The sequence below is a fragment of the Neophocaena asiaeorientalis genome, unplaced genomic scaffold, assembly GCF_003031525.2.
Source record: "Neophocaena asiaeorientalis asiaeorientalis breed wild unplaced genomic scaffold, Neophocaena_asiaeorientalis_V1.1 scaffold96, whole genome shotgun sequence".
NCBI lineage: Eukaryota > Metazoa > Chordata > Mammalia > Artiodactyla > Phocoenidae > Neophocaena > Neophocaena asiaeorientalis.
This window is the reverse complement of record NW_020175831.1, coordinates 6,086,664-6,101,308: the sequence shown is the minus strand read 5'-3', so window position 1 is coordinate 6,101,308 and position 14,645 is coordinate 6,086,664. Positions and strand designations below refer to the sequence as shown.

At 36.7% G+C, this 14,645-nt stretch overlaps 1 protein-coding gene across 1 annotated transcript in view; it reads left to right on the top strand.

The window, feature by feature from the left end:
- The window catches only part of TTN (titin), a 276,735-nt gene that overhangs the window by 143,242 nt on the left and 118,848 nt on the right, over positions 1-14,645 (top strand). The window contains exons 154-168 of the mRNA XM_024732830.1: positions 2,437-2,520; positions 2,632-2,715; positions 2,799-2,882; positions 4,512-4,595; positions 5,091-5,174; positions 5,647-5,730; positions 5,864-5,947; positions 6,081-6,164; positions 6,294-6,377; positions 6,511-6,588; positions 6,992-7,075; positions 7,547-7,636; positions 7,908-7,985; positions 10,956-11,069; positions 12,410-12,478. Coding sequence (XP_024588598.1) covers positions 2,437-2,520; positions 2,632-2,715; positions 2,799-2,882; positions 4,512-4,595; positions 5,091-5,174; positions 5,647-5,730; positions 5,864-5,947; positions 6,081-6,164; positions 6,294-6,377; positions 6,511-6,588; positions 6,992-7,075; positions 7,547-7,636; positions 7,908-7,985; positions 10,956-11,069; positions 12,410-12,478 — 1,269 coding nt within the window. The remainder of the gene's footprint in view (positions 1-2,436; positions 2,521-2,631; positions 2,716-2,798; positions 2,883-4,511; positions 4,596-5,090; positions 5,175-5,646; positions 5,731-5,863; positions 5,948-6,080; positions 6,165-6,293; positions 6,378-6,510; positions 6,589-6,991; positions 7,076-7,546; positions 7,637-7,907; positions 7,986-10,955; positions 11,070-12,409; positions 12,479-14,645) is intronic.

The window sequence follows — 14,645 nt, the reverse complement described above, 5'->3', positions numbered from 1 at the left end:
GTTGGAATTCTGCCCTGAATATTTATTTGCCCCTCTCATTGTCTTTTATTTTTAAAGAGTCCTACGTTTTCTCATGTTGAATATTTTCAGATAAATCAACAGATGAGAATGTTTTAAAACATCTCCAAAAATTCGTCACAATACCCATGATATTCTGTAATTTAAAGAATATCTGAACATTTTGACAATATTTTCTCTGTCTGAAATATTTTAGTTGTTCTCCTTCCTCCTTTACTTGAAAAACAATCACCTTTTTAAAGTGCCTAAGGGACTTCCCTCGGGGTCCAGTGGTTAAGACTCCATGCTTCCACTGCAGGGAACATGGGTTCGATCCCCTGGTCAGGGAACTCAGATCCTGCAAGCCGCTTGATGCAGCCAAAAATAAAATAAAATAAAGTGCCTAAGGTGAGGGTACAAAATAAAGCCAATCCAGGTAAGGAGCTGTTTTATCCTCTTCGAGCTAATAGCAAAAGGTACATTGTTAATTATTTAAAAATCAGTTTTTTTCACTTAAAGGTAAATTTTTATCTCAGTTCCTATGTATCTACCATTCAAAGAAATAAAATTACTAATATTGAGAGTGCCTGAGGTGACCAAGAAAACAGCTCCCGATAATCAAGTATTCATACTTTTACCAAAGAATCAGATTTGGGGAGCAGGGAGGTCACCCAGTCTGTGACATTCCTGTAGGTGGGGTTTTGACTAAAACTCTTCATTGCTCTTCATCACTCTGAAGTACAATGAATTCATATTTTAAAGTGCTTGAATCACCTCAAGAAGTTGTCCCTGTAAAGGAAATACTCATACCTGCTCCCCCTGAAATTGAAACACCTTCCACTAAAGGTATCATTCATTCTATCATTCCTTCCTTCATTTATTTAACAAATGCCTACTATGTGCATGGTGCTGGGGAGCTGGGGAATAATAAACAAAGACAAGATTTGATTTCTTTCTTCAAGACTTTGTACCTCATCCAGTTCTTGAAGGAAGCACCCTTGTAGACATAAAAGTCACTTTGGTTCAGTTAATGTCATTAATGTCTCCACTGATCCCTTGACCTCTAAGTATAATATAATACTAATATCTTCAAAGTAGCTGAAGCTGTGCAAGAAGTTGCTCCTGAAATGAAAGTATCTGAGGATGTTCCTAAAGAGGCAGAACCTCCACCTGTGAAAGGTACCTGTCACCTCTGAACAGATACTGAAGAAATTGTCTGTCTTCGGTTCTTAAAACTATGTGTTTCTAATGTTCTTCCTAACTCCTAAATGTAAATATACTAATATCTTTAAAGCACCAGAAGCTCCACAAGAAGTTCCCTCTCAAAAGAAAATATGTGTGACTGTTCCTATCAAAACAGAAAACCCTCCTATTAAAAGTGTTCATTCAACAAATACTGCATAAGGAGGGTCTACAGGGTCATAGGACATCCACTAGTTGCTGGAGAAGGGTGAGCCCATCTTCTCAAGGATGCTGCTAATCCCATTCAACTTAGTTGATTGGTGGGGCAAGGGGAGAATAGGCAGAGAAGAAACTTCTAAAAAACTACATTTGCTAACATATTGTGGTTATTGTTTTCATTAATCATTTTAACTCCTAAATGTGAAATACTAATGTCTTTAAAGTGCCTGAAGCTGCTCAAGAAGGTGTTCCTGCAAAAAGAGTTCCTTCCAAAAAAAGAGAACCTCCATCAGTTAAAGGTACAAGTCCCCATGCCGTCAAGTTCAAGAAGAAATAGCTCCTGTAGTCTTTGAAAATATTTTGCTGTTCCTACTGATCTTTGCAACACTAAATGTTAAAATACTGATTTCTTAAAGTGCCTGAAGCTCCCCAAGAAATTTTCCCTGAAAAGAAAACATATGTGGTTCGTCACGAAATGACTGAAGCCCTTCCTGATGAAGGTATATGTTGCTGGAAGCTTAGACGTTTGGAAAAATGTCTTTTCCTGTATAAATGTATTTCCTGTTTGTATTGATTCTTGTAGCTCCTAAACGTAAAAATATTAATATCTTTAAAGTGCCTGAGGTGCCCGAAGAAGTTGTCTGGGAAAAGAAAGTGCATGCTCCCCAAAAGCCTGAAGTTTTATCTGTCAAAGGTACATCCTAACAACCCCTCAGGAGGGAATAGAGAGGGCTATGGAAAGAACTGCCTTGCTAGCCTTGAAAGTGCTTTTGCTGTGTAAATGTGATTCTTGTCTGTGTTGATCCTCATGACTCAAATGTAAATGTACTAATATCTTCAAAGTGCCTGAGGCTCCCAAAGAGGTTTTCCCTGAAAAGAAAGCACCAGTGGCACCTCCTAAAAAGCCAGAAGTCCTACCTCTTCCAGGTATTTGTCACAAACCTTAGGCCTAAAAAGGCATAGCTCTTCAGCTCTTGAAAATAATTTGTTCCAGTGATCTCATAACTGCTAAATGTAATTTTACTAATATCTTTTAAGTGCCTGAGGCTCCCAAGGAAGTTGTCCCTGAAAAGAAGGTGCCTGTGATGCCTCCTAAAAAGCCACAAGTCCCACCTGTTACAGGTAGCTGTCACTCACCTTGGATTTAAGAAGATAAAACTCTTCTGCTCTCAAAAACATTTTGATCTAGTGGTCTCATAACTCCTAAATGTAATTTTACTAATATCTCTTAAGTGCCTGAGGCTCCCAAGGAAGTTGTCCCTGAAAAGAAGGTGCCTGTTATGGCTCCTAAAAAGCCAGAAGTCCCACCAGCCAAAGGTAGCCACCTCCATGTTGCTATGTTTGACACTGTCTGTTTGTCTTTACTCTGGCTAATCATGAAAATACTACTCTCTTTAAAGTACCGGAGGTGCCAAAGGCAGCTGTCCCAGAAAAGAAGGTGCCTGAAGCTATTCCTCCCAAACCGGAAAGTCCTCCCCCAGCAGGTAATGACAATGCTGTACATACCAGGGAGAAAAATAACTGCTATTTTAGCTAGAAAAAAATGATATGTATAAATCCCAGTACATAAAGGCGATATAATTCTAAAGAAAGAAGAGTTGTCAGTAATCGAATATATCTTGGTGTATGATTGCATGATATAGTCATTCATTATTTCCACCTTTTCTAAACACAAATTACCAATATTTTTTAAGTGCCTGAGGTGCCGCCAAAGGAAGCCATCCCTGAGAAGAAAGTGCCTGTGGCTCCTCCTAAAAAGCCAGAAGCTCTACCTGCTAAAGGTATTTATCCTTCCGTGTTGTTGGTCTCCTGTTTTGGGGACTGGGAAAAAGTGTTTAGAAGTGTCCGCCAGTTTCATAAATGATACTTGCTTGGGCAAATGTGTTGTCGATATTCCCATTTTATAGTTTCAACTAATAGATACTAATATCTTCAAAGTTCCTGAAGTTCCTAAAGAAGTTGTACCTGAAAAGAAAGTGGCTGTACCCAAAAAACCAGAAGTCCCACCTGCTAAAGGTATTTATTCCCACTGCTGTGTTAAGAATATATATTGTCTTGTCCTCTTCATGAATATTGTAACATATGCCTACACTGTTCCCAAATTCTAAAAATGCTGATATCTTTCAAATACCTAAAGCTGCTCAAGAAGTTGTCCCAGAAAAGAAAGTTCCCAAGGCACTGCCCAAAAAACCGGAAGCCCCACCTGTCACAGGTACATGTTAGCCCAGACATCACTCTGCAGAAGAAATGTCTCTTGAGTTTTTGAGAATGATTTTAGTTCGTTGTTCTTCATTAACCTAACCGTAAAACTACTAATATCTTTCAAGTGCCTGAAGTTCCTCAAGAAGTTGTCCCAGAAAAGAAAGTTCCTGAGGCACCGCCCAAAAAACCGGAAGCCCCACCTGTCACAGGTACATGTTGGCCCAGACATCACTCTGCAGAAGAAATGTCTCTTGACTTTTTGAGAATGATTTTAGTCCGTTGCTCTTCATTAACCTAACCGTAAAACTACTAATATCTTTCAAGTGCCTGAAGTTCCTCAAGAAGTTGTCCCAGAAAAGAAAGTTCCCGAGGCACCACCCAAAAAACCGGAAGCCCCACCTGTCACAGGTACATGTTGGCCCAGACATCACTCTGCAGAAGAAATGTCTCGAGTTTTTGAGAATGATTTTAGTTCGTTGTTCTTCATTAACCTAACCGTAAAACTACTAATATCTTTCAAGTGCCTGAAGTTCCTCAAGAAGTTGTCCCAGAAAAGAAAGTTCCCAAGGCACCACCCAAAAAACCGGAAGTCCCACCAGTTTCAGGTATTTTTCACCCCAGTCTTTATTCTATAGAAGAAATGCCACCTCTGCTCTTGGAAATACTTTTAGTCCATTGATCTCTTTAAGCTAAGCATAAAACTACTAATATCTTTTAAGTGCCTGAAGTTCCTCAAGAAATTGTCCCTGAAAAGAAAGCACCAGTGGTACCTCCTAAACAGCTGGAAGCCCCACCTATTACAGGTACCTGTCATTCACCTTAGATTTAAGAAGATAAAACTCTTCTCTTGAAAATATTTTGTTCTAGTGGTCACATAGCTACTAGATGTAAATTTACTAATATCTTTTAAGTACCTGAGGCTCCAAAAGAAGTTGTCCCTGAAAAGAAAGTACCTGTGATGCCTCCTAAAAAGCCAAAAGTCTCACCTGTTACAGGTATTTGTCATGAACCTTAGGGTTAAAAAGACATAACTCTTTTGTTCTTGAAAATGTTTGTTCCATTGGTCTCATAATTACTAAATGTAATTTTACTAATATCTTTTAAGTGCCCGAGGCTCCCAAGGAAGTTGTCCCTGAAAAGGTGCCTGTGATGCCTCCTAAAAAGCCAGAAGTCCTACCTGTTACAGGTAGCTGTCACTCACCTTAGATTTAAGAAGATAAAACTCTTCTGCTCTCGAAAACATTTTGATCTAGTGGTCACATAACTTCAAATGTAATTTTATTAATATCTTTTAAGTGCCTGAGGCTCCCAAAGTAATTGTCCCTGAGAAGAAAGTACCTGTGATGCCTCCTAAAAAGCCAGAAGTCCCACCTGTTACAGGTATTTGTCATGAACCTTAGGCTTAGAAAGGCATAGTTCTTCTGCTCTTGAAAATGTTTGTTCCAGTGATCTCATAACTACTAAATGTAATTTTACTAATATCTCTTAAGTGCCCGAAGCTCCCAAGGAAGTTGTCCCTGAAAAGAAGGTGCCTGTGATGCCTCCTAAAAAGCCAGAAGTCCCACCTGTTACAGGTATTTGTCATGAACCTTAGGCTTAGAAAGGCATAGTTCTTCTGCTCTTGAAAATGTTTGTTCCAGTGATCTCATAACTACTAAATGTAATTTTACTAATATCTCTTAAGTGCCCGAAGCTCCCAAGGAAGTTGTCCCTGAAAAGAAGGTGCCTGTGATGCCTCCTAAAAAGCCACAAGTCCCACCTGTTACAGGTAGCTGTCACTCACCTTGGATTTAAGAAGATAAAACTCTTCTGCTCTTGAAAACATTTTGCTCTCATGGTCTCATAACTCCTAAATGTAATTTTACTAATATCTCTTAAGTGCCTGAGGCTCCCAAGGAAGTTGTCCCTGAGAAGAAAGTACATGTGATGCCTCCTAAAAAGCCAGAAGTCCCACCAGCCAAAGGTAGCCACCTCCATGTTGCTATGTTTGACACTGTCTGTTTGTCTTTACTCTGGCTAATCATGAAAATACTAATCTCTTTAAAGTACCTGAGGTGCCAAAGGCAGCTGTCCCAGAAAAGAAGGTGCGTGAAGCTATTCCTCCCAAACCGGAAAGTCCTCCCCCAGCAGGTAATCATGAAACTCTCCAAACCAGTATTTTTAAAAAGAAAAACTCTCTTCTTAGTGCTGTAAAAATCTTTTTGCAAAATATTTCATATACTTTAGTCAATTCTAGCATTAAAATGAGCTTGTGTCTTTAAAGTGCATGAGGAGCCTGAGGAAACTGTCCCAGAAGAGCCTCCAGCTGAAGTCGTGGAAGAGCCAGAGCCTGTTCCTCCTCCAAAAGGTACTGGCCAGCTGCTGGGTTGCCTTTGCCAATCTTAGCTCTTCTTGTCACAAAACTTCTAGGCATTATGGGCTTTTCTCTTGTTTCTCACTCCTCTTCACTGATTCTAAAACATAAATTCTAATATCTTTAGTGACCGTGCCACCTAAGAAACCTGTCCCAGAAAAGAAACCACCTGCCGTCATTGCCAAGAAACCTGAACCACCACCAGTGAAAGGTATTTCCCACTGCCACTGCTTCCTACAGAAAAATGTCTGTCGTTAAAAAGCTATGTTCTGCTGCTCCGCTTAATGATTTCCATATGTCATTGAAACTATGAGCTAATAACTACTAATGTCTTTTAAAGTGCCCGAGGTGCCCAAGGAAGTTGTTCCTGAAAAGAAAGTGCCTCCAGTGGTTCCCAAAAAACCAGAAGTCCCACCTGCTAAAGGTACTCGTAACTGTCCACTGTTTCATGGAGGTGGATACAGCCTTTATCTCTTGAAAAGTGTTTTGCTCTGTGTAAATGTGATGAGCATTTACAAATGATTCTTCATAATGTTAAAATACTAATATCTTTTAAGTGCCTGAAGTTCCAAAAGAAGTCCTTGCAGAAAAGAAAGTAGCTGTTCCCCAAAAGCCTGAAGTCTCACCAGCTAAAGGTACATGTTACTAATGAGATTCTGTAGAAAAGCACTCACTCTTGGTCTCAAAAGTCACTTACTATAGGAAACCCTTTTGTTTGTCAAACATCTTATATTAACAACTACAAACCTACTATACTGGATGTTTAGGGTTTTAAATGTTTTTAAATAGCATCACTAAAAAAAAAAACTGGTACATCTGTTATAAGTATTAGAAGAGTTTACTAACATGGTTTTGTTAATCTTAATAGGCTACATTGTCTTCCCACTATGTGGATCCAAGAACAGATCACTGGCCTAATCGTGAATTTTGTTCTTGGATCTCTCCCTGGGTTATTTGAACTAGATGTGAACTAGATATGGTATAAATTTCATGTATTTCTCAACTACCCAGAAGTAAAACCAACTCATATCTTTTAAGTGCCAGAGGTACCAAAGAAACCTGTCTTAGAAGAGAAACCAGTCGTCCCTGTTCCCGAGAAAGTAGAGTCCCCTCCTCCAGAAGGTATAGGTAATGCCATTTATGAGCTTACCACTTATGACTGTTTTTAATTTAAGCTTTGTTCCTCTTCTTTTCTAATTCAGTATCTCTTGGCCATTTTCTGTCCTTTAATTATTTGTCTTACTTCACTATTCTTAATTAGCTCCAATCTCAAATCTAGTTTGGGTCATCAGTCAGCGGTATCTACACTGGCCATCATAAGGTGTTTCAACAAAGCTTCTCTAACGCACACAAAGTAGGACAGGAAAACTAATGACTATAAATGACATTAAACACCAAAAGGGCTTTTCAAGCATTCAAATCAATAGAAACAGAAATCAGTCAAACAAGATGGATTTCATCTTAACAAAAACAAGAAACGATATTAATAGAAACAAGGGAAGAAATCAAGATGACTATTTATTGTGTGTTGCATTTTATGCATTTTAGAATATTGTTCCATACATTCAACTAAAATTAACTATATCTTTAAAGTATATGAAGAACCTGTAGAAATTGCTCCTGAAGAGGAAGAGCCAGTTCCTGTTGCAGAAGAGAAGGAACCAGAAGCCCCACCTCTGGCAGGTACAAGACAGGATTCATTGAATGGGAAAATACATCATTTGATTTTTATGTCTATTATATATCTTATTTAAGGTAAAATCTGTCTTCTGTCTCCTTCCTTAACATTTGACCTCATTGGCAAGAACAGAAGTCAATTGCACACATAAAACTTTTGTCCTACAGAGTTTAACAACGTGCATAGCAAAGAAATGTGTGATCTTTTTTATTTATTCATAGCATTAAACTTTTCATTGTAATCATCTGACTCTAAAAGAAATTCCTATCTTTCAAGTGCCTGAAGAGCCCAAGAAGATTGTTCCAGAGAAGAAAGTTCCTGTCATCAAAAAAGCAGAACCTCCACCACCTAAAGGTACTTACAGTAAAATAAATATTTACTTCATTTTTGTGTGCTGTCTAAAACTTGACATTCTTTCCTTATTTTGTATTGTTCTGTATCGTGTGTTGAACTGTTATCTGTATGTTACAGTGCTGAACAGACTTGTCAAGTTTATGTGTACATATTGCATCTTGCAATTTTATATTATTAAACGCTACTAATATCTTTAAAGTACCTGAGATGGCAAAGAAAGTTGTCCCAGTGAAGAAAGTCCCAACTGTTAAGAAGCCAGAAACACCAGAAGTTAAAGGTATTCACACAATCATTGACATCATAATTTTGTTTAAAGTACTCTGATATCTTAAACTGGAATCCAATAAGTTGTCTTCATTGTTAGGGACAAAAATGTCCTTAGTTTGCTTTCATTAATTTTAATTGCTGCTCTGTTAATTATAGTTTCTTTATTCTTAACATTTTTTTCAATGTCTTTAAATATTCTTTTAAAAATAAAACTAATATCTTCAAAGTGTCTGAGCTGCCCAAGAAACTTGTTCCGGTAAAGAAGGAACCTGTGCCTGTTACCAAAAAACCAGAAGTCCGGCGAGAAAAAGGTACCTACCATGAAGAAGAAAATATGTATTTCTCTGAATGCTGTCTGCACATCTTAATAGTAGTTCTTAGAGCAAAAATTACTGAAGTATAAGTATATGCAAAAACAAATTTTACAGAAAAAAAGGGGGAAATAATGAAGACAAAGAGAGAAAATGAGACAGACAAGTAGGAGAAATCCAGCCTATCCTGAGAGATAAGGCTGGATATAAAGATGACAGTCATATTTTGGAGTTCTTTGAATGCCAGTATAAGGCATGTACTTTAGTCTGTGGGCAATAGGAAGCTTCAGCGGTGTATAAATGAAAAGGAGTTGGGCTTCAGATAACTGGCAGCAGTTCAAACTCTTAGAAAAGGATGATAATAGGAAAGAGCCACTGCAGTTACTTAAGGTCTTCAAAAATTGGACAAGATCAGTGGTGATAGAGATGGAAAAGGAGATTGGATATAAGAGAGGTGGAGATTGAGTTGGTGTCTATTCTCAAAGCAATTAGGGAAATAGAGGAGCCCAAGATGATTGTAAGGGTTGAAGCTAAGCCATGAGGATGGTTCATTGGGTCCCCAAGCTAAATTAATATTAGAAAGAAGATAGTAAATATATTGTTCACTTTTCAAGTATGGAAGTTGGGGACATGCATCTGGAACTTAGGAAGGAGATCAGGGCTGGAGATGTAGATCTAGAAGTTATCACCATGGAAATAAGAGTTGAGAGTGCAGGAGTGATTGCTCAAAGAATGTAGAGCCAATTTTTCAAAGCATCAAAGTAGACCAGTGGAGAACATCTACACTTAAGGGTACACAGAGGAAGAGAAATAAATGAAGAAGGCTGCAAAGACTCATTTATAAAAAAGGGTGCCTTGCCTCCAAAGCCAGTTTCCCCACAGAGTCTTATAAGATGAAGTACTTTCCCATGTATTCTTTGCCTGCTCTTTGCAGTATCTTATACACCTTCTAAATTCTTAATAGTAAACAAAATCAATATCTTTAAAGTGCCTGAAGTTCCCAAGGAAGTCATCACAGAAGAGAAAGTGTCAGTTCCTACCCCTGAAGAACCAGAAGCTCCACCCGTCCAAGGTACATGACTGCTCTATAAATCTTGGAAAGATGACAGTTGTCTTCATCATCTTGCTTTGGTTGTAGATGGATCATTTGTATTTATCTGTTGTCTGTCTTATGTAGTGAAATTATTGGTATCTTTGAAGTCTTCTGAAGAATATGTTATAACGTGTAACTAAGTTGATATGTTGAAACTTAGCAGTTGCAGTATTCTATTCTGAATTCAGTCTAAAATATTAAACACTGTGTTTTTTAAGTTGAAGAGTCTCCTGAGGAAATAATATATGAAGAAAGAGCATCCATAACCATTGGTAGAAAAGTGACTCCCCCTGTTGAAGGTAGATATATATTATATAAATATAATTTTTTTAAAATCTCTTGAAAACTCCTGTTAGAAATACAAAAGTATTTATAGGGTAACATTCCTTCTTGAAATTTTATATAAAAGCATTCTAGCACATGTTTGACTGCTTTGTTTTTCAAATCATTATACTTCTTTTGAAGTAGAATCTTTGATTATTCTTGATGGTAATTATAAATTCTAAAAGATACAGTTTACTGAGACAACACTGGAATAATTGTATTGGATCCTCAAATGATAACCCAACGTCAGATATTAAAAGTCATCTCATTTGCCATCAACATACATCAGATAGTCAGTAGAAAGCTTGAGTATAAGAAAATAGAAATCTTACCTCTTTTTCTATGTAAGTGAATTTGTGTATTTTTGCTTTTGTGACTGTCATCTTTGCATCTATGTGAAATTTCTATGAGTCTTTGTGAAGAACTTTATATTACAGTCTCTTATCCTTTGTCACCATTCTTTAAAGAACGTGAAATTGAAAAGTATGTTAAGCCAGAAGAACCTGAACCTGAACCACAGCCTGAAGAAATACCAGTACAAGGTACTCAGTTAATTGGGCTTAAGTCTTCATCACCATATTCTTCATCTGATACATATGTGTTTTGCGTTGTTCTACGTGTGCAGTACGTCTCTTTGCACCTGTATGTAAGATATTCTGTTTTAAATGTGCATCTCAGTCTTATGTATTCATGTGATTTGTACTATTTATTTCACATCAATGTGGCTTATATGGATGCTTCCTTTGTTGTTTTTATTAGTGCCTGTGCCGTATTTCTCATTATCTATGTACAGTGTTGATATTCTTATATTTTATGCTGGACACTTTTACGTTTTATGTTGGATACCAATAATATGTATCCAAAAAAGCAAACTTTTTACTTCATAAATATACCAAAATTTCTACTGAATATACTGTATATCCACATACCAATTAACATATTCCTATACTAATACTCCTGAAATACTCTTTTAAGAACCTGAACCTGAAAAGAAGGTTATTGAGAAACCAAAACCCAAACCAAAGCCCCCAGCTCCTCCTCCAGCTCCACCTAAGGAAGACCTGAAGGAGAAAATGTTCCAGCTTAAAGGTATAAAATGCCACTTCCAAAGTTTTATTAACCTGCTCCAATCTTCTATCCAGACATCTGAAGTGTTACTTGCAAGAAATGTATTTTTAAAAGATGTACTTTCGGACATGATCAATCTGTGGGAATTCCTTAGAGACCTGTGTTTTATGCTGCCCTGGGTGCCTTGTTGGGCCATGCCTGCTGCCCCAAGAGTCAGAAAGTACACCATTGTTAGCTTCATCCTGGCCATCTCAATCCAGGGGCTGTCCAACTAACTTTCTCATGCAGAGTCGGGTGAAAGGATTTTCTGATTTCAAAGCGTGGTTGCTCTGCATATCTTTGGGATCTTGTGCATGTGGAATGTAGAAGAAAACTCTGCAAGATATTTTTAATTTTGCAGTAGCAAATTTATACAAAAGCCAAAACTTTGTTCTTAAAGAATGACATATGCTTTAAAATATACTATAGATAATATATTTATGGCATCCAATAGCTGATGTGTTCATAAACCATGAAAGGAAGGTATATGAACGCTCTGGCACTGCTTCCCCACTTTTTTTTTTTTTTTTTTGCAACTTAATAAAAACCCAATTGTGTTCCCTGGTTGTCCTCACCATATCTAGAAAGATACATTTGATATCCAGCATCTCTTCCCATTGTTAAACTTCCTTTCTTTCTCTTTGCATTTAGGTTTCTCTTTGAATTGATTCAACATTACTTAATTTTTTAAATAGCATCTTTAAAAGCTGAAATAAACTAGCAAAATCATATTATTCTTTTTATTTCAACAAAATGTTGTCTTATTTGTGGTGTCATGAGATTTCCCAATCTAAAATAATCTAGATATAATCTTAGGTGAGCAATTTTCCCATACTCACCTACACATGTACACAAAGCCAGAATTTTCCATGGTAAGACTTCTTTCTTGCCTCTCTACAACCCTCTTGGCCTGTAGGAGAAGCTTCTGGCATTTTTAATCAGACATAGAAAAAGTGATCACTTCTTAAAAGGCTACACATCTGTTGGTTAATATATTCCATGAGGACACACACTTAAATACATTTCCCTTCATGTAAAATTTATATGCAAAGGAAGATTTCTTCCTCCTGCAAAGAACAAAAATTATCTTCCTTCTCAGCCAGACTTTAACTTACTACTCAAGTTTGGAGTAAAACTGCAATCTGTTTTCATGGTTTGAACGCTTCTTGTATGTTCTTCAGTGGCTGTTTGTTCTTGGCTGTTATTAATGCTTTTGAGTTATAAGCAAAGCCTGGTTTTGATTCTTAGAGCACGTATTTAATCATTTGCTTCAGATAAGACTAAATAAACAAATAATGAAAGTAAGATCATCTTCTTTAAAGCTATTTCAAAGAAGAAAGTTCCTGAAAAACCTGAGGCTCTGGAAGCAGTGGAGCTTACACCTCTGAAAGGTATTTCAGTCTAGAAAACGCTCATATGCAGTATCCCTTCATCTGACTGCTCCTCCTGCTTTCTAGAATGTTCTTCTTCTTTCCTTTTTTAAAATAATCAGAGTAGTCTCATTGATTTCTTGTATTTTTGTAGCTTTTATGGTCCTGGTTCATGAGTATTACTTTCTTTGTCTCCCATCAATTTCATACATTCCTGAGTAGATGTTTTTTCCTTTGTCTCATCTACATATGTCTTCTTGAATTTTCCTAAACTCAGAAATATTAAATTTTACTGCTTAGCTGACATTAATATCAGGACATGTCTTAGATTAAAATGCTTTGCAATTTCACCTGAACAACAATATTTTAGTCAGTGTTATAAGCGCTAAAAATAAGCCCTGTTCTTCTATACTATTAAGGTGATTCATAGGGATTTCCTTGTGGCTTTCCTATCTCTTTTTTCTCATGGACTCCAAGACATTCTTTCAGGTGTACAGGTCTCATGTTGTAGGGCAGTTTCATTATCACTGCAGGTCATTTTTTCAAAATTTATTTCTCTTTAAACAATATTTTTCCCTATCTAAACTTAGACCCTAAAGGAAAATAAATGAATCATAAAACATCTATTAAAATTAAAATTGTGAACTTTTCCAGTAAGTATGGTGGGTAACCAGTGTTCTGTTTAATTAACACATCCAGACTCATAAGTTGAATCTGTTCTTGTTTCACTCTGGAATTTTGGAAAAATCACCCATCTGAATGTATATTTCCTGATTTATAAAATGGAGATTACAAAATAATATTACTATGGATGTTAACCAGTAAAGGATTATTACAAAGCCACGCAAATATTAAAATGACATGTAATGACATATAATGACTTTAAAAGTAATAACTACAATGGCGTGTTCTACACCTGAGTCTCATATGTCAGTAAGATCTTAAAAATAAAATAATAATGTGGAAAAACAAATACAAAGATATATTTTCACTATATCCATTAAATAAGAAAAGGATATTATGCCATTCCAACTTATGTTAATTAAATGCATGGGCATCTCCAGTTTGATCAATGAAAATTGATTACATTACGAATATTGGTAACTTGAAAATAGTATCAAAGGCCAGCAAAATGTATCATGGATAAAAAAATTTAATGTTTAACTGTGAAATTTTACTTAAAATATCAGTACTTGACAGAAAAAAGTCATTATTTAAAGTGAAATATTTACATATTTCCCTTCTGCATGTTTAAAATTTGAAGTAAGAGACAGGCATGGCTGTGTTTTCACATAAAACAAAAACTTTTTAATGAATTGCAAATGTCTTTTTTAAAGCACCAAATGGGAAATTTAGAAATAGCTAAGAATTCAGATTGTAGGTGTGTGAGCAAATATAATGTTACATGATACAAATAAATAATGCTTTAAATTAGATTTTTTTTTTTTTTCGCGGTACGTGGGCCTCTCACTGTTGTGGCCTCTCCCATTGCGGAGCACAGGCTCCGGATGCTCAGGCTCAGCAGCCATGGCTCACGGGCCCAGCCGCTCCGCGGCATGTGGGATCTTCCCGGACCAAGGCACGAACCCGTGTCCCCTGCATCGGCAGGCGGACTCTCAACCACTGCGCCACCAGGGAAGCCCTAAATTAGATTTTAATTGACATTAGTAGAGAGGTAAAATGGTTCAGTAATCAGTAAGTGTTTCTCTTTTTTTTTCCCATTCAAAACCATTAGGGCTACAGTAGTAATAGGAGGCTGCTGTATATAGTATCATCTGCCATGCTTGATATCCACTAAAGATGGGATTAATTTGGAATTCCTTGGGTCCGTTTTAGTTTAAATTCAAGAACATTTTCTTATTCATTAAAAATAAGCTCTAACACCAGCTTTCAAATTCTATAGTTCTATAATTTCAGGTTAGTATTAGTTCAAAAAGGGAACCTTAAGAAAGGATGCTTCTTAAGAAACTTATCAAACTCCAGATACTTTTGGTTTCTTCTCTCATCAGTGGAGAAGATTGAATAATGTCACTAACACCTACTATAGTTGATGGTCGGGGAGATATCAGAGTAGATTTGGGCAATCTACAATTGCAGATTGGGGCAAAGATGCTGTCAAGAACCTTGTATTTGATGAAAGATTCATAAAATCAATATAGACACTTTTAAGATGAATGAATATATTTGC